Source organism: Astatotilapia calliptera, chromosome 3 (assembly GCF_900246225.1).
Source record: "Astatotilapia calliptera chromosome 3, fAstCal1.2, whole genome shotgun sequence".
NCBI classification, from domain to species: Eukaryota; Metazoa; Chordata; class Actinopteri; order Cichliformes; family Cichlidae; genus Astatotilapia; species Astatotilapia calliptera.
The window spans coordinates 24,813,250-24,839,333 of record NC_039304.1 but is presented as its reverse complement, the minus strand read 5'-3'; the positions used below and the strand labels follow the sequence as shown (position 1 = coordinate 24,839,333).

The 26,084-nt window shown below is 40.1% G+C and overlaps 1 protein-coding gene and 2 long non-coding RNA genes across 3 annotated transcripts; 1 reads left to right on the top strand and 2 right to left on the bottom strand.

Moving 5' to 3' along the window:
- Positions 1-577: 577 nt before the first annotated feature.
- On the bottom strand, positions 578-1,421 carry LOC113012778 (uncharacterized). The gene is made up of 2 exons (XR_003270746.1): positions 1,148-1,421; positions 578-1,034 (listed from the first exon to the last, which is right to left on the bottom strand). It is a non-coding gene; the product is annotated as an uncharacterized LOC113012778 (long non-coding RNA).
- A 504-nt stretch (positions 1,422-1,925) lies between these two features.
- On the bottom strand, positions 1,926-9,688 carry LOC113012771 (uncharacterized). The gene is made up of 3 exons (XR_003270743.1): positions 9,468-9,688; positions 3,183-3,260; positions 1,926-2,610 (listed from the first exon to the last, which is right to left on the bottom strand). It is a non-coding gene; the product is annotated as an uncharacterized LOC113012771 (long non-coding RNA).
- An 11,614-nt stretch (positions 9,689-21,302) lies between these two features.
- LOC113012762 (uncharacterized) lies at positions 21,303-23,538 on the top strand. The gene is made up of 2 exons (XM_026153092.1): positions 21,303-22,150; positions 22,593-23,538. The coding sequence occupies exons 1-2, from the start codon at positions 21,485-21,487 to the stop codon at positions 22,710-22,712; spliced, it is 786 nt and encodes a 261-aa protein (XP_026008877.1). The 5' UTR covers positions 21,303-21,484; the 3' UTR covers positions 22,713-23,538.
- Positions 23,539-26,084: the final 2,546 nt, after the last annotated feature.

Sequence of the window (26,084 nt, the reverse complement as noted above, 5' to 3'; positions counted from 1 at the left end):
TTAAGTTAAATACTTATAATTTGTTGGCCCAAGTTACGTGGAGCCACAGTATAAGGATGAAAGAGCTGCATGTGACTCGGGAGCTGTGGGTTGTCAACCTGTTATTGACTCAATTGTGGTTGTGGTTTGTGGTTTTCATTCAGTTCTGTGGACAAACTCATTTTGCTGCATAAATGAAATGATCTAATAATTGATTTGTGCTCTTGATTCTCTGTAGTTTGGCTTCATATTAATTTCTATCTATTGTAAAATGAATAATGTTCTAATAATATTCCTTCCTCCGTGAACATGACGACACATGTCTGTCCCGTAACAAAATGACTCAACTATGATGGAGCTAAAAAATACTGAAGTCTGGTTACAGCTGCAGATGTTTCACTCTGAGTGACTCTCAGATTCTTCATTTATGTTCATCTTTGGGAAGTAAAGGAGTTTTTGGTTTGGTTATACTTTAGTGTTTTACAGAAAAAAACACATGTAATTATGTAATGCTGCAAGTACACACTTTAGACTATTAAACTCATTTATTCATGTAAAGAGAAGGACTGCATTTAGACTGAAGACACCAAAGAAGACACTGGAGCAACCAAAGAGTTTATTTAGAGACAGAATGAGTAGAAATACAAAGGCAGATGGATAAAATGTAAAAGTCATGCAAACTAAAGATAAAATAAAAATCAAAGAAGAAATGACAGACTATAACGAGATATGACTGTCCTGTTAGAACACATTTCTTGTGACAATGAGTCTGAAAAACTTTAATGTTTCTAAGCTTCACACTTAACATCCCAAAGCACATTCAGAGTAAAGCTGGTACTTCTAACTTCACACCTGGATGTTTTTAGACACTGAAAATGAGAAATGTGTAACGGGTGGCAGCCACTGATGAGCTGAAGAGGAGGAGGAAGGTCCGTGTGAATGCATCGGGTGTGGATGTTGCACAGCACCACTGATTTCATCATCCAGTCCACAAAGTCGAGGAGCCAAAGATCCTCCTCTGTCAAGCTGACAGCAGCTCAGGTTTGTTGTGGTTTCTAAGGACAGAATTTCAGAGAACAGGAAACATAAATTCAGTTAAACTCAGACACAAGTGGACACTGTGGTGTTCACATTTCATTGTCATGTGTAAAAAGGGAGGGATGCTTACCGACGCAGGCGGTGGAGTGGATGTCCCGTTGACTGTTAGCCTCAAAACAGCTGCGCACCGTTTCCCTCCACCCTGGATGTAACAAAGATAATCTCCTCCGTCTTGCTTCTTAGCCCATGTTACGTTTGGGCAAAGGTGTCGTTCAGGGGACACAGAGACTCGGCCATCAGCACACGTGTTTCCTTCGTCTGTGGTGGAATTCTGCTTCCCGTTTTTCACACACTGCACAGTCTCGGACTTGCTGCAGTTCCATCGATAAAAGCACGGGAAGGTGGCATTTTGTCCCTCTTTGACTGTTACGTTAAAGGGAAGCAGAACTTTAACTTTAATTTTAATTTGCACGCCTTCTCTACACCTTAACACAAAATCCCCGGTATCATTGTAAAATGCGTGATAGAAGATAATGGAGGAATTGTTACTGATACGGTCTTCGTAGCCTTGAGCAGGTGTCCACACACCTTGCTGGAGAACAGCCACCTCCACCTCCCCATGCGGCTCACACCGGAACAGTTTTCCTCCATCATTGCTGCAGTTTTCTGGAAATGTGAACTGCCTTCCTAAAACAGCTTCCACACAGACATCAAACAGAGAGGCCGCTATTAAGGAGGAGACCACGAAGAAGAGTTGCAGAGGTCGGGCCATCCTGAGTCTCTGTTCTTCTGAGTGGAGCAGGGGAAGAATGGATTAATATAACCTAAAGAAAGTGATCCTCCTCTACGCACCAGCCCATCTTTACTGGCGTCTGACTGGCTATCAAATCCTGGAATGTAAAAAAACAAACAAAATCAGCTGCATGAACATAGTCAACTTGAACGTTGGGATGCAGTCAAAGCAGTGAAATGATTATCAGTCACTTTCCTGTGGTAAGTTTCAAATTTGGAGGCAAACGTCATCCTCAGCAGTAAAATTCCCTCCCGGCAATTACAACCTCAAAGCTGGACGGCCCACGCCGTTATCATCTCTTTCCACATCACACGATGTGCCAATGATCACTGTGTTATGTTTTTGTGCAGACTCAATTTCTTAAAAATATAAGTTATGATACTTTTTTCCCATAAGATCTAATACAGTTGCATTGAAGCTTCATTTTAAGACATGATTAAATCATGTTATCTATGGATCCATTGAGCAATTTTCTGCTACTTATCTGAGGCTGGACAGAGAAGCCTAAGCAGAGAAGACCCAACTCATCTGGAACAACACTGAAGCATTCCCAGGCCAATCAAAAGGAATAATTTCTCCAGAGTGTCCTGGGTCTTTCCTCGGGGCTCCTCCTGGTTTAACATGCCCAGAACACCTTACTTAGGAAGCCTCCGGGAGACCTCCTATTCAGATGCCTGAATCCTCTGCTGACTGCTTTTGATGTGGAGGAGTATGGGGCTTGGAGTTCCTCTCGAATGAACCAGCCACCATGTGGAGAAAGCTCATTTTCCCCTCTTCTTTGATGAGACATTCAGCATCATCTGCAAAAAGCAGAGATAAGATCCTTAGACCACCAATGTGGAAATCTATTGCTACTTAGCAATCCATAGAAATTCGAATCATAAAAGTTATCAACTGAAACAGTGAGAAAGGGCAAACCTGGAGAAGTGCAACAATCACCAGAATGAGTCCAACTTATTGCCAGGGGATAAAATTCTCAGTTGTACAGATGCAAAATGGCTCCTAGCTATGGACCAGATACCTCATGCCCTCTAAATCACCTCCTACTCCTCCAGAATGACAACTACATCTTTGGGAAAATTTTGTTCTGATGCTCCTGAAATTGAGGCAGGTATTCCTTGACCCAAAGTTTCTAGACATATCAAATACATGCTGCACTTTTTTCCAGCCACACCGACTGGGATGGTGGTTCTTATCTTTACTAGACATGGTGTGCCAAAAAGATATCACACTCCTCAGCATGCCAGGGTATTTTAAGACCGCATACATTTGTTTTTTTTGAGAACAGTGAAGTGGAACATATAAAATACATAACCCCCAAACTGATGAAAACTAATCAACCATTCACTATATTTCAAAAATATTCTCTCACCCTTCCAAATCATTGAATCCAGGCCTTCCAGTCACTTGCATGGTGCATAAAATCAAGCGCCCGGCATGCAGACTGCTTCTACAAACAACATTTGTGAAAGAACAGGTTGCTCTCATTCAGCTCTTATTGTTATTATAACAACGTGGAAGTGTCTGGGAACGACAGTAACTGAGCCATAAAGTCATGGGCCACATTAAATCACAAAGCAGATGCCGACGTGCATAATGTACAGAGTTCACCAACTTTTCTCATAGTCAGTCACTACAGAACTCCAAACTTCAGTGAACTTGAGACTAGCCTTACATCACCAAGTGCAATACAGAGCATTGGATGCAGTGGTGTAAAGTATGCCATCACTGGACTCTAGAGCAGTGGAGATATGTTTTCTGGATGAGTCTGTGTTTGGCCATTGCCAGGAGGTGATATTTCTCTGATTGCATTGTGCCAAGTGAGAAGTTTGGTGGGACTGCATTTCCCTCAGTTCCATTGAAAGAAACTCTAAATTCTTCAGCATACCAAGACATTATGGACATTTTCATGCCCCCAACTGTGTGGGAACAGTTTGGGGATGGCCCCTTCTTCCTCCAACATGACTGTGCACCTCTGGACAAAGATGAGTTTGGTGTGCAAGCCAGATCTTGATCAGTGTCTATCCTTCCTGAATAATGGTCAAAGAATTCACATAAACACATGTAAACTTCGTGGAAACCCTTCCCAGAAGAGATGAATCTGTTATCTGTGCAAAAGGTGGACCAGCATCATATTAAACCCTCTAGATTAGAAATGGGAGGTCAAGTTCAAATGAGTCAGACAAGCAAATGTGCTTTACTTGACTGTTTTTTTAATTAAACTTATTGGAAGAAGAAAAGACCCTAAGATGTATGTTTTTATTGTTATCGTAATGATGTCAAATGTTTAATTTGTGGTTTAGAAACCTGCCAAGTCATGAGAAGCTATACACTCTGGTGACCCCTTATTAGGAAAGTAATGATTTACAGGAACCTTTGTAGGCTATTGTATGGTATCTTTAATTGATAAATGTATGTTTCCTATATGATGAGGAATCCCAAATCTTCATGTTTTCCACTAGCAGCGTTTAACACAGCTTACATCTGTGGATGTCATGTGGAGGGAAACCTCGGTGTATGGTGGAAATTGAACGCTAAAGGATTTCAGCTCTACTATAATGACTACAGGCTGCTGTAAGCAGGTTGTAAGAAAAGCAGCAGCATTCCTTGGCTTTTTCCACTCAACGCCACTACCCTGTCATTCTGCCTCCGGTAATCACACAGGTTATAAAAAGACAAACCATGTTTATTGTTTTCTAGATTTACAGCCAAGCCCAAAGACTGTAAAGAGGTGCCAATATGTCCAGGAAGAGTTTATTTCCAAAAACATTACAGCACAAGGTGTTACCATAGTATTTGCATCAACACACAACTGGAATCTCCATGACTGCATTTGAATATACTTAAAATTGACCAATTACTCCATTTGTTTTATAGTTGTACATAATTTTTGCACATCTTCTCTGTAGCAGATAACCAGAACAGTCTTTGGAAGATTTTTAGAGCCATTCATTTAAAAATCGTTTTAGCTGTTGGAATGTTATGGATGACTTTTAAAGGTTTTGCTTCTGCTTTTAATTTACAACTCATAACTTTGTTGGAGCATTTTCTCATTTTTAACAAGAGTAAAGCTCAAGATAAATGCAATGTCACATTTATAGAATACTGATGGGACTAGATACACACTGCACTGCTGTGCAGGCTCAATGGTTATCCTTTAACCACCTTGGTAGGTTTTGCCATTCAACATTAGGGATGGGTACCGATTCTGACATATAAACAGTAGTAACCAGACTGAAAAGCAGCGCACATTTCGGTGCTTTATTTTGGCGCTTTTTTTTCCCTGAGATGACATACACTTTGGATTCTAGCCAAACATTTTACCTTTCCAAGGATAGTAGGCGGGCCCAGGTACGTATGTTCTTTTAGAGCTGAGCTACAAATGAATGTTACTGACGATTACTAATATATTGGAAAAATAAAATACTTACCACTCAGCTGTGATGGGAATAATGGCGTTACAAGTAACGGCATTACTAACGGTGTTACTTTTTTCAGTAACGAATATTCTAACTAATTACTCTTTCTATCGTTACAACGGCGTTACCGTTGCTAACAACAAAATGCAGTTGTGGTCCTGTTACTATTTTTCAACAAATAGACGGTTAAAGCTGTCTTCAGCTTACCGGGTCTTATATCAGTTGCACGAAAGTAGCTGTCTACATAAGTAAGTAAGTAATAAGTAATCTGGGCGCTACGGCTTTAAGCAGCTGGGTGCTTACGTGCAGTTTTGTCCACACATGTAAACGCTAAAAACAAAATTTTGGCCAATCAGAAGTCTAGAAGCCTGGGAGGGAAAGATTAAACAGGGTTTTGTAACCTCACAAAACCTTAAGTACTTGTGAAAAGTTTTTGTATTTTTCTAAAAAAGGCAGCTTATTTTGTGTTACTTTCCAAGTACCTTCATCATTTCAAATGTTATTAACTAAAGACAGTATTTTGGTTGGTGTAGACTCGCAACTTAGGAATGAACAAAATGCATACAGCATACATAATTTAATTTAAAAAATCGATTCAAAACCAACGTCGGGAGTCGGATCGTGAGAGTGTCTGTGTTGAATGTAGAAGTTCACTCTGACGCCTCTGTCTTTCTAAATGGAGGAACAGTAACTACATGTAGTGCTGGGCGATATGGAAAAAATACTTATCACGATATGAATTGTTTTATATCATGATAACGATATATATCACGATAAACCACTTGACCTGTGGTCATTTAAAAGTACGCAGTCTGTAAACAGCAAGTGCCGAGGGTGCAGTCTTTGTTTTGAGTTACCCTAAAGTATGACGCAAATCCGGGTGCACGTACAGCAGCAGCAGTTCGCAAACCACAAGACGGAGTTTCTTTGCGACAAATATCATTTTTTTTATACTTTATTTTCTCTTGCATAAAGTAAGAGCATGTATAGTGAGAAGACAACACTAATATATTTGCCACAGGCTATTTAACCCTTTAAGACCTACCATAGAACCAAGTCCGCCCAAGCTTATCTTTATGTTTTTACATGCTGTAGTGCCCTTTGTGGGAGCATTTCAAGTTTCCATATATCAATACAACCGTTATAGCCCAAATTTTAATAATATGTATGCATCAAGTCCATAATAACTACATAAATTGCAAAAAATTGTAGTGCAATAAACTACAAAAAAAATGAAAATCGTTTTTGTTTTGTTTTTTTTACATATATTTGTAGTTAGAAAAAATTAAGAGGTGTATCTTTCAAAACTGTAAATACAAAATAGTTTCCAACCACGAGAAATTTATTTTGAGTGTCTTCATAGTTTTATTTTTGAGATACACTAATTTTTATATACACTACAGGAAAAATAAATATTATAATGCATGAAAGTAAACTATTTCCAACAGTGTAATTTGAGTTCTAAGCATCCCAGAAACGATACAGAAAAGCATAAAGTCAAACATGACTTTTAAAAACACCAACATAGGCTTATAAGGCCCTTTCGCGAAAATGACATCACTTTCGGTTTTGGGCAGGTAATGGCGGACATGCGATAGTTCTCGCTGACCTATATGCCAACGTAGGAAGTGTTATTAACATCGGCAAAGCGTGTTTCTGGAATATTATGTTTTTGTTACTGCAAGTTTGGAATATTATGGTTTTTTTGCTGCAAGTGCTTCTTATTCATTTTTTGCAAAGCTATATGTGGAAGGAAACCGTGACCTAGAACAAGCTGATGGCATAAGATGTAAGTACAACTCCTCCGGTTTCACACGCAAAAAAAAAAATTATTGCACTAACTTACGTGGTTCCAGTTCTACAGAGATTTAAAAATAGTTAGGTAAAACAGAGTGTGCCTGCTCCGACCGGTTGTAAAGGGTTAATTATATATTTTATGTAATAATTTATCAAATTTGGGTTAGAAACGATAGAAGACAAATGGCACGATAGACACTTTTCTATCGTCCACACGATATATATCGTCATATCGCCCAGCACTAACTGCATGTGTATATATGTAAGCGTGTAAAAAGTGAAGATAGTAATATTAACAGCAACAGTATTTATTTATTGTATTAATCCCATGTAAACAATAACGTGGCGCACAGCGTGACATCAAAATCGCGTGACTAAATCTCAGTTTTCCTTGTCCACACGTGAACGCAAAAACTGAGTTTTTGAAAAGCTCCACCCTGGCGGGAGTTTTTAAAAATCTCCATTTTCAGTGACCGAAAACACCATTTATGTGTGGACAATGGTGCAAACGCATTGAAAAATCAGTGTTTTCAAAAACACTGACGTCAATAGCTGTGTCTGGGCCCAAACTCCGCTGCAGTTCCCTGAACCGAACAAACACTGCAGCATCACTGAGAGTCTAAATTCTTTCATCTGTAATAAAAGGATTGGTGTGGCTGCTCTACCACATGTAACAATTAACTTTAACTTCCCGGCATCCATGAATTTATCAAATTTAACAGAAATAGAAGTTAGCAGGGAGTTAGCTCAATAGTTTCCACCTAAATATGACACATCACGTTCTGACTAGAGATGGACCGATCCGATATTACGTATCGGTACTGGTCCGATACTGACGTAAATTACTGGATCGGATATCGGAGGGAAATAAAAAATGTAATCGATCCATTAAGTATCGAAAAAGCACCTCACAAAACTTGTGACACGGCGTAACTCGGCTAATAACCATAGGACGTCGGAGCAGTGTGCTCACGTGATAGAGCAGCTGTGTGTATTTTTAGCCTCACTACGAAACCAGCATTTCATCTCAGATAAAGTTATCCCAGAGAGAAGTAAAGCAAGTGTGTAAGTTCATCTCTGAATGTTTGTAAAGCATTCCTGCATTAACCGATATATGGAGCGACTGCCTCTTTCTCTCCTGCTGCTACTTCAATCGTGAAACTGCTTAATGATCAGCTGATCGGCTTTTCTGTCATGAGTCCGTCTCTCTTGTTTGTTTTTGGCCCACTTTGCGCCGGAAAGAGGAAACCAGCGGCTGAACAACAGCAGCACGTTTAACCTTCATAAGCTGTTGTTAGAATTTATTTAATATTACTTTCTACACCAGGATCTTTTTCTACGTAGCTGACGGCTGTAACTGTGCAGGGGCGGATCTAGCAAAGTTTAGCCAGGGGGGCCGATAGGGCATTAACAGGGAAAAGGGGGCACAAAGACATACTTTTCTTTCTTATTCTCATTTAAAATGTCTAGCTTTTAATAAATAATTGTTGTTTCATTATTAATTGAGGGTGCAAAAGTGATGTAAAATCAATGTCAGATTTCAATGTTGATTTAACAGAATTACCTCATATTGATTTAACATCATTTCAATGTCTTCTTGCTATCTTAGTCTGCTCTTAAGCAAACACAAGTACATTCACAACTAATTTCAAAGCCACAAAATCACCGGCAAACACAGCCTGGCAACCAAAAATCCCTCACGGTGATGAGTCACATCGGAGACCGAAAACCACACCAACACTGCAAACCATTACTGAAGTGAATATTCTGTATAACTCCCTTTTTCTGTTTCCTGTTCATAAAACTGTTGCTAAAGAGTGACCAAGGGTTACCTGTCACTATATTTTTGCATTAGCGCTGGGTGGGTTGCACGCTACTGTAATGAGCACAGCAGTGAATTCCCAAGGTAGATAAAAGGGTCTGCATTGAACAATCATAAACTCTACCAGCTATGATCAGTAATTAAAAAGTTCTTGCACCTTTCCAAGTTGATGTAGACACAGCAGCCACGATCACAAGTCTTACCGCTCAGAGCTGCATTTCTACCACCAAGACATGCAGTGAGCCATGTAGCTGTCCAGAACTCTGTCACTGATCCATGTTTCTGTGAAATCAAAAATGCAGCAGTCCCTAAATTCCCACTGAGAGACTGGTCAGAGGGTTTACTCTGGGGTTTTTTTTTCTCATCTTTGGTCTGCATGCCAAATATCCTTGGGCAAGATACTCAATACTTAAATATAAACTTTATCTATCTGCAAAAAGGGTGAGGTGGTTTCATGCATGATAATAACCCAGTTTACTGCAGTAAAGACAACAAATGCACATCCACACTGACATTTGATCATAACTACGATGTGTCATAAATAAACAACACATATATGATAAAAAAACAGACTAGGACTTTAAAAGCCAGAATGAAACATTTTATAGCAGTTACATACCAGTTAATAAAAAATCAATTGCAGCTCCAAGGGGGTTTTCGAGTCTGTTTGTCCAGTGTGTTGACATGTTGTATATACAGCTGGACAGAAGAGCTTCAACTCCTTCGATAAGAGGTAGCTGGAATCACCCTTCACACACTGGCACTTTTTCTGTGAAATAATAAATAATAATAAGAAAAAAATCCCATAAGGGAGCATATTAAGCTATGATAGGTGTTATGAATAACTGACGCCCAGAGTGAGCCCACCCAACAGACTTTCACAACATTTAACAGTGTTTCATAGGGGTATAACCCACCCACTGCTGGCCATGGGGTCTGTCCACAGTAGCATGTGCAGGGGTGGATCTACAGACATTTTCTCAGGGTTGCATGGAAATCAAATGGAGTGTCAAAATCAAAGCATTTTTTCCAAAACAACAACAGCAAAAACATGCAGGTGTTAAATGTCGTTAAAATGATTCAAATGCAATATGTATACACATTTCATACAAATACAGTCTATAACTTAATTATTTTCTGTAGCCCATATAATTACCTGCCTGTCTAGTCTACTTTCGGACTTTCAGTGTGCCTCCTAAGTTTGTGATCTGTGCACTTGGTTTGTTTATAATAGTGGCCCGGAAAACAGGACCCAGGGATCTTGTCATTTAAAAGGGTGGAGAAAAGTGTAAGAGCTATTTATATGTATGTAAACTTTTATACATCTGTAGTGTTTCAGAAAGGGTTAAAAAATAATGTTCACAGTTTATAATTTTTAAATGCAATATATTTTATTTAAGTAATTTAGCAGGTGCAAAGCAAAAGCTGAATCAAATAATCATATAGCCAAATTAATTGCACTATACTAAAATCGAATCTACTCTGAGCTAACGCTGGTTTCCAATACTAATGTTGGGGTGAAGGAGAGAGAGGAGGGTGGACACACTCGGGCCACTGGTGCATTTATCTCCCTTCTGTGTGATACAGTCCAACAGAAAAGCAGTCAAGTGGTCAAACAAGGTAACATTCCAGCATCGATACAGACAGAGAAACTCTGAGCCCCAAGGAAAGAGTCGTTCAGCGTCTAAAGAGATCCAGGTGTTATTCTGTTCATTTAATCTTTAGGTTTTCCTTTCTCAAATATTCAGTTTATCCACGTTAGCATGACTTTAGCATTTTATCCATCTGCCTTTGTATTTCTACTTATTCTGTCTCTAAATAAACTCTTTGGTTGCTCCAGTGTCTTCTTTGCTCCCTTCAGTCTAAATGCTGTCCTTCTCTTTACATTATCAGGAGCTGTTTAGCTGCTCTATCACAGAGCCTCTGTCCACACAAAGGTTACACATGAAAATTAAATCACACCAACATTTAATAATAATAATAAGAATAAGAATAAGAATAAGAATAAATAACAATAATAATAATAATAATAATAATAATAATAATAATAATAATAATAATAAGTGTTTTCGGTGAACATAATGACAAACCACAAGAGCTATTATTATTATTATTATTATTATTATTATTATTATTAATATTAATAATAATAATAATAATAATAATAATAATAATAATAATAATATTAATTAAATTAATAATGTAAAGCAACTTTCAGTGTTTTAGGATTTCACGGAATCAGTATTTTGTGCCACATTTTTGAAGAGGAGTTTAAAAATGAATTTCAGATGTAAACTGGAAGCATGAACTTAACATTACAAGGGAAAATGGCCCAGCACTGACTTCAGTGAACGAACCTAATAAACAATTTAATAAAATACTCTCAACAGTTCATTTCCTTATTTTAACGTTTACTAATTTCTGCTGCCCAGAATTTTCTTCCCCTGTTAAAACAAGTTTGCAATAAAGAGCCAACCAGAGAACAAATATTTCATATTTGAATTTACTTATTTTTTATTATTTAAAAGTGAAATCACCCCTAATTTCCTTTGTTCTGTTTGTCTTTACTGCAAAGTTCCTTCATGTATAATGTCTCAGCACCAGCAGCACAGTCCTGATGTTTACATCACTTACATCAGTGTGAGACTGAAGAGACAGAAGACAAAGATAAAAAACAAATAAACTGTTGCTGAGCTACACGTTGCACAGATGTTACTGTTAACTGTTCATGTCACTGATACAGCCTTGAGTAACTCCAGAGTGTAAACACTAAATCAAAGCTGAGAGAAAAATAAATACATCTTAAAAAGGCAGTTACATGTGGTCACTGCTCGGACACGAGCACTCCTTAACAAACTAGCTCAAACCATGCAGGGAAATCTTATAACGTTGCCACGTTCCTTTTAATTAAAAACAAAAAAGAAAAACTCAGGCAAATGCATTGTTTAAGTATCAGGTTTCTTTATTGCTGATATCAATGTTAATACAATAATCTACTCATGTCTTCCTAGTCAGGATTCCTTTGATCAGTTTCTGAAAATATCTGCCCCCCTTCTTCCTGAATAAAATGTGTTAGAAATGTCCCCAACCTTCTTCTTCTTCTTCTTCATTCTTCCCGTTTAAGGTCACCACTGCGGATAATCTCCATCTCGCTCTATCCCAGCATGCTTCTCTGCCACACCAACCCTTTGCATGTCCTCCTTCACTCCATCTGTGGTTCTCCACTGTGGCCTTCCACAAGAAATGACAACATTTTAAACTCTGCACCTTCAGCTATTCCTTCTGTTTTTTTCTATATGTCACAGTGTCCAAACCAAACATCGCAGCAGCTCTCACCATCTTGTAAACCTTCCTTTTGAATTTTGGGCATGGAGCATAAAAATCATTGCTGACTTAAACATACAGACCTTCAACAATGAGAAAACATGAGTCCTTGTTTCCTTTTATAAGTATTTGAGTCAACACAGTGTGGCAATGTGACCACAAGACAGAGCTTGAGCAGAGTTGCTATTGTGTATTTCCTCTGTTTGTCAATTCAATTCAATTTTATATATATAGCGCCAAATCACAACAAAAGTCGCCTCAAGGTGCTTCATAGATACAGAGAAAAACCCAACAATCATATGACCCCCTATGAGCAAGCACTTTGGCGACAGTGGGAAGGAAAAACTCCCTTTTAACTGGAAGAAACCTCCGGCAGAACCAGGCTCAGGGAGGGGCGGCTATCTGCTGCGACCGGTTGGGGTGAGAGAAGGTAGACAATAAAAGACATGCAATGGAGGAGAGACAGAGGTTAATAACAGATATGATTCAATGCAGAGAGGTCTGTTAATACATAGTGAGTGAGAAAGGTGACTGGAAAGGAAAAACTCAATGCATCATGGGAATCCCCCAGCAGCCTACGTCTATTGCAGCATAACTAAGGCAGGATCCAGGGTCACCTGGTCCAGCCCTAACTATATGCTTTAGCAAAAAGGAAAGTTTTAAGCCTAATCTTGAAAGTAGAGATAGTGTCTGTCTCCTGAATCCAAACTGGAAGCTGGTTCCACAGAAGAGGGGCCTGAAAACTGAAGGCTCTCCCTCCCATTCTACTTTTAAATACTCTAGGAACAACAAGTAGGCCTGCAGAGCGAGAGTGAAGCGCTCTAATAGGGTGATATGGTACTACAAGGTCATTAAGATAAGATGGGGCCTGATTATTGAAGACCTTGTATGTGAGGAGCAGGATTTTGAATTCAATTCTGGATTTAACAGGAAGCCAATGAAGGGAAGCCAAAACAGGAGAAATCTGCTCTCTCTTTCTAGTCCCTGTCAGTACTCTTGCTGCAGCATTTTGGATTAGCTGAAGGCTTTTCAGTGAGTTTTTAGGACATCCTGATAATAATGAATTACAGTAGTCCAGCCTGGAAGTAATAAATGCATGAACTAGTTTTTCAGCGTCACTCTGAGACAGGATATTTCTAATTTTAGAGATGTTGCGCAAATGGAAGAACACAGTCTTACATATTTGTTTAACATGTGCATTGAAGGACATGTCCTGGTCAAAAATGACTCCAAGGTTCCTCACAGCATTGTTGGAGGCCAAGGTAATGCCATTCAGAGTAAGAATCTGGTTAGATACCATATTTCTAAGATTTTCAGGGCCGAGTACAATAACCTCAGTTTTATCTGAATTAAGAAGCAGAAAGTTAGCGGCCATCCAGGTCTTTATGTCTTTAAGACATTCCTGCAGTTTAACTAATTGGTGTGTGTTATCTGGCTTCATGGACAGATAGAGCTGGGTGTCATCTGCATAGCAGTGAAAATGTATGCTATGTCTTCTAATGATGCTGCCTAAGGGAAGCATGTATAATGTAAACAGAATTGGTCCTAGCACTGAACCCTGTGGAACTCCATAATTGACCTTAGTGGGTGAAGAGGACTCTCCATTTACATGCACAAACTGGAGCCTATTAGATAGATATGATACAAACCACTGCAGTGCAGTACCTGTAATACCTACAGCATGTTCTAATCGCTCTAATAGGATATTATGGTCAACAGTATCGAACGCTGCACTGAGGTCTAGCAGGACAAGCACAGAGACGAGTCCACTGTCAGAGGCCATAAGAAGATCATTTGTAACCTTCACTAAAGCTGTTTCTGTGCTGTGATGAGCTCTGAAACCTGACTGAAACTCTTCAAATAAGCCATTCCTCTGCAGATGATCTGTTAGCTGTTTGACAACTACTCTTTCAAGTATTTTTGATATGAAAGGAAGGTTGGAGATTGGCCTATAATTAGCTAAGACTGCTGGGTCTAGAGACGGCTTTTTGAGTAAAGGTTTAACTACAGCCAGCTTGAAGGCCTGTGGTACATAGCCGATTATTAGAGATAGGTTGATCATATTTAAGATCGAAGAATTAATTAATGGCAGGACTTCTTTGAGCAGTTTTGTAGGAATGGGGTCTAAAAGACACGTTGAAGGTTTGGAGGAAGTAATTATTGAAGTTAACTCAGAAAGATCAATTAGAGAAAAAGAGTCTAACTTAACATCAATGGTACTAAAGTAGCTGTAGATAATATTACATCTGTGGGATGATTATTGGTAATTTTTTCTCTAATGATAAAAATTTTATTTGTGAAGAAGTTCATGAAGTCATTACTAGTTAACGTTAAAGGGATGGTTGGCTCAAAAGAGCTCTGACTTTTTGTCAGCCTGGCTACAGTGCTGAAGAGAAACCTAGGGTTGTTCTTATTTACTTCAATCAGTGATGAATAGTAAGATGTTCTGGCTTTGCGGAGGGCTTTCTTATAAAGCAGCGAACTATTTCTCCAGGCTAAATGATGATCCTCTAGATTTGTGACACGCCATTTCCTCTCCAGATTACGAGTCATCTGCTTTAGGGTACGTGTTTGAGAATTATACCACGGAGTCAGGTACTTCTGATCTGAGACCTTAGTTTTCACAGGAGCTACAGTATCCAGAGTCGTACGTAGTGAGGAGGTAAAATTATTATTAACAAGATAATCGACCTCTGTTGGGGTAGCGTTCAGATAGCTGCTCTGCTCTGTGTTGGTACAGGGCATTGAAGATGATAACAGTGGGTGGATTATATTCTTAAACTTAGTTACAGCACTTTCAGAAAGACATCTACTCTGATAAAGTCTACTCTCCACCGCTGTGTAATCAATTATTGTAAATGTAAATGTTATCAGGAAATGATCAGACAGCAGAGGGTTTTCAGGAAACACTGTTAAATGTTCAGTTTCTATGCCATATGTTACAGTTTTTCTCAGTCGCTTTGGTGCGTTTCTCAGAACACCATTAACATTTGCACAGCAGTTAGTGCATTTCCCAAAACAATTAGTGCAAACTGCAAAACCTAGTGGATAGCCTGCAAAAGCACGTCACATGCACAGAATTGATTATCCATACCTCAAAAGCAAGTATCCATGTCAATGAAACTGTCAGTGCCATCAAAATGAAAAGTCTTGACACCATCTTTATGAACAAGATAGTCAAATGGCATTGTCATGTTTCCACTATGACAGTTTATAATTTCAGTGTTTCCCATTTCAAAAACAATTGGTGACACCTGAAAATGCTGACGACAGCACTATGGCCTACCTGTACAGCCATCTGAAATGTGCAGTAAAGTCACTGTAGATGTTATGGGAGTCTTGGGAGTAACTGAGACACTGAATACGTACGTTTCACATTTCCATTGTGTAGAAGTGTTTGTAATCCTACAGAATTGTGCAAAAGAAAAATATGCTACAGTCACTTGTGCACTGTAGAATACATGTAAACATAAAATCACCCATTTGGTAGAGCTGTGCACTAATGTGAACAATAAACAGCACATGTAACAGTACAGTAAATCATTCTGGCACATCCAGACGTTCCTGTCTGTCTGGCCACATATTTTCATCTACATCACAACAGATGTTATCCCTCGCAATGCAGCGAGGAAAGTATCTCCTGGAGTGGCGAATCCATCCTCTGCAGGACCCTGCTGTGATGTCGTCACATGCTGCATCCATGGCTGCTAGCAGGGCCATTTTCTCATGTGGATTTCATTTTTCTTGAGTACTCTGTCAATTGTTGAAATTGGAACAGATTCAATATTGCCAAATACCGTGTAATTCTCTATGACAGCGCTTTGTATTTCTCTCAGCTTTATTGCATTGTTTGCAATGACCATTGCACAAATGGCTTCTTCTTGCTGTGGGGTAAAAAGGGGCCCTCTTCCGCCTCCGCAAGGTTGTCTTACAATCCTATGTGGTGCAGAGTGAACTTCTTGTGAAATTGCAAATACAGTACAGTAACATGTGATGTGTCTGAGATGGCACAGTACAGTACAGTGTATTACTGTTTGCATACCTGTTTTCCCTACGGAATGTTTGAATGATTGAACTGACAGTAGTTCTTCCAATATTGGGTTGCACCCTTCGACCAGCCTCCTCCATGGTGAGGCCGTGATTGACAACATGGTCCACAATTGTAGCCCTTATTTCATTAGGAATCCGCCTATATCTGCCTCTTCTCCCTCTTCCCCTTCCCCTTCCTCCCCGCATCCTCACCCCTCTTCCACGGTGCTGACCTTCCATTTTGTGTCACAGAAGTGTAGAAATGGTACACACTAGCTCCTGCGCAGTTTATATATGCTTGCCAATTGGGGATTCACAGGATTCATCCATAATTGACAGTGAACAAGTTGTTTGTCATTGGTTACAACTAAACTTTCACACGCCTCCTCATGAGTGACAGCTGTAATTCACCCGAGATCAATTGTTCAATTTCCAGGAACAATGATACAGAAAGGTATAGGATTTGCTTGACAGATGGCCAATATTTGGCATGTGATAACTAGTTCAACAATTTTGTGTGTGATGACTCAAGCAATGGATGTATGACTATTAGTTTTATTGGGAACGACTATTCAGCATCCATAGGTATGATTACTTTTGACTGACATGACATAAGCAAATGGAAATGTCAGAAAGCAGCAGGGAAATGTATGGAAGCAACTGATTCATGTCCAAAATCATTTGCAGTTTGTTCAGAGAGAGGAGAAATTGCTACTATGATGTGCACAAATGACTGAGTGTTGTGGAGGTTGAACTAATAGTTATGAGAATTTCAATTCTGATCTGAGAAACGCACCAAAGCGACTGAGAAAAACTGTAAAACAAGATCTAGAGTGTGATTAAAGTGGTGGGTGGGTTATTTTACATTTTGAGAGAAGCCAATTGAGTCTAATAACAGATTAAATGCCATGTTGAGGCTGTCATTTTTAGCATCTACATGGATGTTAAAATCACCCACAATAATTATTTTATCTGAGCTCAGAACTAAATTAGATATAAAGTCTGAGAAATCAGAGAGAAACTCTGTGTAAGGCCCAGGTGGACGATAGATGATAACAAGTAAGACTGGTTTCTGAGTTTCACAGCTGGGGTGGACAATGTTAAGCATCAGGCTTTCAAATGAATTAAAAGTATGTCTTGGTCTTTCATTAATTAATAGGCTGGTGTGAAAAATTGCTGCCACACCACCCCCTCGGCCTGTGCTTCGAGATTTCTGGTAGTTAGAATGACTCGGGGGTGTTGATTCATTTAAACTAACATAATCATCCTGCTGCAACCAGGTTTCTGTAAGGCAGAGTAAATCGATTTGTTGATCAATTATTAAGTCATGTACTAACAAAGACTTGGAGGAGAGAGACCTAATATTTAATAATCCACATTTCACTGTTTTACTCTTTGGTTCAGATGTGGATACTGTATTGTTCTTTCTTTGTAATTGTTTATGTTTAAGTTGTTTGTTGCTGGTTTTTAGTTTGTTTTTTGTCCTTTTGGGAGCTGACACAGTCTCTATGGAGATGGGTTTTTGGGGGGGGGGGTAGCAGGAGGAGAGAAGCTGCAGTGAGGCATGTAAGACTGCAACTCTGCTTCCTGGTCCCAACTCTGGATAGTCATATTTTGGGGGGTTTAATAAATTTGTCCATATTTCTAGAAATGAGAGCTGCTCCATCCAAAGTGGGATGGATGCCGTCTCTCCTAACAAGACCAGGTTTCCTCCAGAAGGTTTGCCAATTATCTATGAAGCCCACATCGTTTCTGGGACACGTCCTGCTGTATAAAACACAAACTGCTTTCATGTTTAAACTGGACAGAAAATGTTCATACTGGTGCCTTGAAGACTACAAGAATGAGATACATGTCTGTTTCTTAGCAGCCAAACACACCTGATGAGCCACACCATCCTCACCCTCCACCTCTGCTGCCTCTCCAACTACATAGCTGAAGATGAAGATGAGCAGCATCATCGTGTCAGCTGAATACAGCACCTGCAGAGAAGGAGCACAGACATGTGAACCAGCTTAGAGCTGAGCTCAGCTTTGGACCAAAGCATAGAAAACAAGCAGTGAGAACAACAGATCAGTACAGCTTTGACCTGATGTGGGGCCTCAGATTGCTAAGATCATTGCTGAGGGATTCCCATGATGCATTGGGTATTTCTTCTTCAGTCACTTTTCTCACTCACTATGTGTTAACAGACCTCTCTGCATTGAATCATACTTGCTATTGATCTCTGGCTCTCTTCCACAGCACGTCTTTTATTGTCTTTCTTCTCTCAACCCAACTGCTCACAGCAATTGGGAATTGAGAGACCTGATGACCAGTGATGGACATTAGATCAATGTTAAAATTGGATGCAGTTTGTTTGCACTAACCAAAACAACTACCGTCTTCGTCTCATACAGCTGCCCTGGCGCCAGCTGGATGCTCGCGGCCAAAGCTGACAGGAATAACAATTCTCGCTTAGATAACAAGACTGTTGTTGTGACGATCTTCCTTCCAGGCCACCTGCATTCACCAAAGATTGACTTTTGCCTAACCAGCTGAAGGGACACTTTCTCTCGGCTAAACATGGAATTCACACACGCGTGTACACTGTTACAGACCTTCACTCCCCCCCTCCAAACGCTATGTTGTGAGATGTGACGATTCATGTGCTATGTGCTGAGGTGTTTTTTTTCTGTTCTCAGACTGATTTCCCTGTTGGAGCTCAGTCTGGGGGGAGTTCTTATTTTCTCCTCGCTTCTCCTGTTCATTTCATTTCACTACATGTTGTACTCTGTATGATTGTGTATGTGACAAATAAAGGTTGTTTGTTCGCTCAAGGCTCACTTTCTGTCAGGGGCTTTCCCGTGCTGCACAGGAGCACGTTCAGTGAGAGACTGAGATTACCAAAAAGCAACACTGACCGATGGAGGAAGTCATTTGTTAAATATCAACACTTCACTGAGTTCTTTTGATTCCTCAGAGGCATCCGATGGAAGACACACTGTTCATAGGCCATTTCACACTTTATTCTATCACAAATTTACTTCTAGAAGGGAGATGCCCACTGCATGACACAGTGCCGCTGATCTCAAAATGGTGACGCAAGCTTAACAGTTTTATTACCAGCTCTCTTATTCTAGTCTAAACAACAGTGATCCAGTAACTTTCCACTAGAAAATGGTCCCGTGTTATGTACTTTTTCCCAGACAAGTGTGAGTGAGAGTCTACAGCATTCTACCCCGCAACGACACGTAGTCTAATGCCTTTATTTTTCAGGGCTGTGTCCACTTAATACTACATTATATAACTTTACAGCACTTATTAATAAAAAGCATAGCATTATTGAGGCACTTCAAATAATTACTTCTCAACACTCCTGCCTGTGGCCATAATAATGTATTGTTTGGAGTTGTCGGAACCATACTGAATTTCTCCAGAGAAACACACACATATGAAGTTAGAGAGAGTATGCATAGTATGCAAACAGCTACCAAACAGCCATCATAATTCGTCATACAATGAGAACAGAACAAATCAACAATTGACAATGACTAATTAATATTAAAATCTGTAACATAATGTATTGTTTGGAGTTGAGTCTGTTACTGTTACTATTTTTACCATTTCTTTTTGGAGCAACTGTAACCCACATTATTTCCTTAGGGATTAATAAAGTATTCTGACTCTGATTGTTTCAGGATTCATGACCTGCCATTATCCAATGACACATCTGTTTACCTGTATCTTTTGCTCGTTTCTCCTCCTCTTCTTTTCTCTTTTTTCTAAACTGAGCACCTGATGACTTTGAACTTTTCTTGTCCATCTTCCATTGGTTTTAGTTTTACACTCCAGTATGAACACCCATCCCCCAACCCGATGATCACCACAACATAACCTAATAGACCTACATCTTAGTTCACAGATTCACTTTGTCTAAGGTGTGTTTCTGGGATTTCGCACAACCCAGGATTCAAATCATGAATACACAATGAGCTTGGATTTACAACATTATGAATGAAATGTGCTCTATTTGGAAGCAGCAGGGCCCCCCTCCCCTGTCGACGGGTTGTGTGTGAGACTTTAAATCATCAAACTGTAAATTATTAATTGTTCTTAATCCCTTTACCCCTAGTCATAAAGTGTATATTTATTTTCTTACTCTTCTTATATTTAATGTTTACTTGCACTGCTGTAACTGGAGCCTCGTCGTCTCGTCTCTCTATATACTGGACTGTAGCGGAGATGACAATAAAGTTTACTTTGACTTCAGCAGCAAGCAGGCGCACCGAGGGCTCTCGAGCCGCTCACGCATAAAGAATTTAGAAAAACATACAATGCAAGGACACATTAAGTGCAAATTATAAGTCTTTATCATAATTTCTGGTGGTTTTTTTTTGTTTATTTTACGAGCTAGTTATAAGATGCTGCTTCAGCCACCCAGCCTCCCCCTGGTGCCCGCCCTGTCCTCCCTGTGCCGCAAGCAGCAGGCGCACCTCGCACACGGAGACGCCCTTACTCCTCGCAAAACCGACCGGTGCCTATTCCATCCCCACAATTCGCTGGCATGATGTCGGGCAGCATGTGTGCGAACAACTTTTTTTTTGCTCGTAATGCGCCCCCACCTGGATGCCACCCTGGGCCATCGCCCATATCAAAAACCGCTACTGCTTTCCGATTAGTAGAGAATCTGCTGACCTCCTGAGCCTCAGTCACCAACACATTAGCAGAAGTCACATGACCCCCTTTTTTTTTTTTTTGCTCTGATGGGGTGTTAAACGTTCTTGATTAATCAGACCCAGTCGTATCAATGACCTCATAGTACTGTAAAACCCCAATAGAGCATCGGAAGTCTCGCACTGCAGGCTCCTCCAGTCAAGTCTGGCCAACACATTTTAAAAGTTGGCTCACCGTAATTTTTCCCACGTAAATTAATGATAACAAACTATTACGATTATTACGATTATTATTATTATTATTATTATTATTAGTAGTAGTAGTAGTAGCAGTAGTAGTACTAGTATTGTCTACAGTGTTTATAGCATCACTGAACAGAAAGTGATGATCAGAATATGTTTGTTAATATTAGCACCTTGTGTTACGTCTTATTGCCAGCTTCAGTTACACGGGGCAGAAATCTATTTAGGCTAGCGCCATTTACAATGCTGGTGTATGCCGGTTGGGCGGACCCTGACATCACATCAGTTCATGCGCATGTAGCAAGCCTTTCTCTCAGTTTCTAAACCTCACGGAGCTTCGCGATAACGCAGAAGAAGGTTGATAACGGAAACACTTCACTGTCAGATGGTCAGGATGAGCCTTTCATCAGTGTTTGTGTTCTTTCTTCCTTTTATCTGTGAGGGGTTGGGAGCACTGATCCAAACCACTGTGGGGGCAGATGTGGAGTTTCCACTCTCAGAGGAGTGCAGGAAGGGAGAGGGCACACTGTATCAGCGGCTGGATGATGCCAGCACTCAGCTCATCGCATCTCTAAATGGTTACTGGAAGCCAGGACGAGATTACACTGACCGCGTGGTCGTAGGACGCGATTCGTTAATCTTAACAAATGCTAACTTCAATGACAACGGACATTATGAGTTTACCTGCAACAGGAAACACTTGGAAGCTTACAAGCTGGAGGTATTTGTGCCCTCTGAAGTTGCTGTATCCCAGGGTGGGGATGCCATCCTCCCGTGTCGCTCCGTCACAGCGGGCCAGTCGGTGAAGTCTGCGCGCTGGAGGAGAAACGGGGAAGTACTGCTGGAGCTGAATGGTCGGACAGGGGAAATCACATACGGGGATGACTTTAACAGAAGCCGGGTATCGATACCATCTGACTGGGACCGACGGGCAGACCTGTCCCTCACCATAAAGGGAGCTCAGCAACAAGATGGAGGAGTTTATTACTGCGACATAGAGAAGGCCGAGAAACACCGCTCTGCTGTCCGCCTGCGAGTGCGCAAACCACCGGTAAGTGCACCACACCCTGCTCTGTCTTGCAAACCGATTGATTTACAGCAGAAACGCTTTAAATACAACATCTGCACTTGATGCCTTGATGACTTTCTGAGTGTGAATAACTTTACCATACTGTGTCAGGGTGACTCTGCTGTGACAGCATCGATTACAACAACACTGATCTCTGTCCTGGCAGCAAAGACTCACAGTTCAGGTTTTAACTATGTCATTCAGGAATTTAACAAGATAACAGGCACCTACAGGTGATTTTGTGGCTTAAACTGGGATTAACCCCTTTTTTTCTAGTCAGATCACAGATTGCACATGAACATTTCATCTTGATGTTTTGCTGTAAACTGTGTGATCTTTGATTTGCTGTAAACTGAAAGACATTTAAAGTTTAAACAAACTGCACTGACTAACACCGAGTTTCATGTTTTCTTGCCGTCTGCAGGAGTCCTACCACTGGATATGGATCACAATCATCATAACAGCAGCTGTGACATCTGTGATTGTTTTTACTCTCAAGTTCTTTTGGGGCTGGAGAGAGAAGACCAAGGGTGTACATGCATGAAGAGAGCAGAGGAGACAGTGTCCGAAACAGTCCACTAAATGACCAATCATTTATAATCAGGAGAAAAGCACATCTCTAAAAATTGCCCTGCCAAGCCTTCTGATGTTATACTGCCTATAAAAATGAATAGAAATAGCTTTTTGTAGTGCATTACTTTTAGTACCAAAGTCCAAACCTTTATTTCACTGTGTAATGAAAGTCTTCATGGCAAAATAAACAGCAGATATCTGCACACTGGTAACTTACAGTGTAAAGATAAAATACACACATACAGAGATTTCTTTCTGACTTTTGACTTGCTGATTTATTTGTGTCTTCTTCTTCTTGGCAGCTCTTCACTTGGTACAGTTGAAGGTCTGCCCTGAGAAAGAAGGTATAGCTTGGTTATAGCAACAGCTAATAATCAATTTTTTTGATTTCTTCATAGATCTGTAAGAAGCTGGAGCTTATAGTTAATGAATGCAACAGTCTGCGTTGAGTAGTTAAATTTATTATCATTGTGTTGAGGACAAAAGAGTCTTCAGGCCTCCAAAAGACCTTTTAAACCTTTTAAAGGTTCCAGGTGCCACCAAGTGTGACTGAGCAGGAGACTGAATGAGAAATAGTGACTCAATCCCCTACTTAGTGGAGTCCTATACACAGACAGAAACATCTTTAATGAAAAAGAGAGCAACAACCAGGATGAGATAGACCTTTGACCTCTACATGTGGAGTCAGGAGTTTACATCCATTCATCATCGGCATAAATGTCATGACAATTATATATAACAAAATGTATATATACCCTTCTCACCCTGGACACAGTCTGTTTGACCTGCTCCCCTCAGGCAGGAGGCTCCGGTCCATTCGCACCAGAACCTCTCGCCATAAGAACAGTTTCTTCCCCTCTGCTGTTGAACACATGAACAATAAACGTACGACTGTTCCCACCACTAACACATGACCCTACGCTGTGTTCACTGCATCATTCCATGTTTGGCACTGATCACCACCTGCACTCATGTCATGTATATATCTATCTATCTACTTAGCACTTTTAATTCTTATTCTCATTTTTATTTTCATGTCTATTTAAGCTTAATTTATAACAGTATGTTTGCACTGAAGCACCGCAGCAATTTCCTAATGTTGTAAACCCGCTCAACATTTGGCAATAAAACCCTTTCTGATTCTGATTCTGATTCTGATTCTGATGCAAAGATTGGTAACAGCGCTTGGAACCATAAGGCAACAAAAAACTGTGAGAAATAAACTCGGCTCTGCCTGTGAATCATTCTTTGCCTCTCTTCCCCTTCTATTTCCTCATTTTATCTTTCACTCTCAACTTGCTGCACATCTGAGAACAAGGCACAACTTGCTATTGCAATAAACTATTATGTAATTATCCACACTTAACAACTCTTGCACTTAATCTATAATAATATGATGACAGAAAAATGTTATAGAAACAAAACATTCCAGTTGTGCTTATCATTATTTTTTTTATACTGGAATACCTCTCCAACAACTGGTACGCGTGTTAATGTTATCTGTGCTCTTTGTAATCCAGCTGCTTTTTTTTTTCTGCCTGTCCCGTTTGGATCTTTAGCCATCAGAATTGTTGTCTTAAGGCCAAGAAAGATGCCAAGCGGATTTACTTTACCAAGTGGATCATCATGGCCTTGCCATATTGGTCCATTTGATTGACCTTTATTATAATTATGTATTTATTTTATTTTATTTTCGGTTGTTACAGATGGGACAGACATGGAGAAAGAATGAAAGAAAGAGAGGGAGAGAAAAAAAATTGAGGGGAGAAGAGACGGTGAGAAAGGGGGGAAGAAAGAAAGAAAAGCAAACAAAACACCTGGATCACCTGTATGGAGAAAAAACAAAACAGAAGAGAAAACAAACAAAAAAAGACCAACATAATAAATACAACACCATTACAATAAACTAGCCAGCAGTAGATAACAGTAGATACTAAATATTAAATGTTATTGTGCAGTACACAAGATCGACAGCGCACCATGTGCTTTGAGGTAGCAGTCAAGAGAGTGTACACCTGTGAGCATGAACGCGCTTGTTTTTAAAAGGTTCCTTCATGTAATGATCTGCTAGAGGGTGTGGGGGAGCCACAGCCCCGTCCTCCAGGGCATGAAGCAGGTATGGAGGAGATCAAAACTCCAGACATCCAGAGGCCCCCAGAACACAAGAGACCAAGGAAGACCAACAGAGGGGCATTCGCGCCACTATCCCAGAAAGAGCTGAGGAGAGTCCCAGATGATGGCTCACTCAGCAGCCGCGGAGCAGAAGCCAGGGGGGGTTGCAGTGACGTGCCCGGGAGCTCCGCCGGCAGCCAGCTGCTGAGGGATCCACTGCCTTTAGTAGCCTCACACAGCTCCCACTGTTTGCTCCTCATGTCCTTACCAGCCATGTCTGGACAATGTTATATCATGAGTAATAATTTAAAAAATGCATATACATAAAACACACACATGCACACACAGTGACATTTTAGACCTTCTTCAGAATACTGTATATATTATGGCCACAAGTTTCCATCATGGTGCTGATCCACAACACAGAATTTGGTATTGCATGAATCTATTATTTAATTACCCACATTTAAAAACTCTTGCACCTCATCCGTAATAAAATAAGGATAGAAAATGTTATAGAAACATCCTTACACTGTCACGGTTCTGGGTCATTTTGACCCAGCTTTTTCAGTTTCTTGTATTTTGGTATATTTCTGTATCATGATTTATGTTCTGGTTCTTTAGTTGTGCTATTTTGATTATTATTCTAGATTTAGTTCAGTGTCAGTCTGCGTCTTTGTAAATTGTTTCTTGTTCCCTGTTTTACTTTGAAGGTTCCTGTCTGATGTCAGTGTGTTCAGTTTTACATCCCCTCTGTCTCGTAAGCCTTAATCTCTCCCAGCTGTGTCTTCCTCGTGTTTCCTGTTCCATGATTACTCCCCTGTGTATATAAGCTCTGTTTTTTCCTCTTTTCCTCCTTTTCCAAATTTCACTGTGTTCCTTTTGCCAGCCTGCCTGCATGTTTAGTTTGTTGTGTATTCTCAGTTTAGTTTAGTTTTTTTTTGTTTAGTTGCTTTCCAGTAATAAAGCTGAGGATTTTGAGTTACATTTGCCTCCATGAGTCCTGCATTTTGGGTCCTCTCTTCCTGCCTACCTGCACACAGCCATGACATACGAGGAATGTCTGGACTGTGTTAAATCATGAGTAATAAGTAAAATAAATCTATATACATAAAACATATGCACGCACACTCAGTGACATTTTAGACCTTCTTTAGAAAACTGTATACTGTAGGCACAAGTTTGCATCATCTCATATAGCAAGCAGGGGCCCGTTCTTCGTACGTCGCTT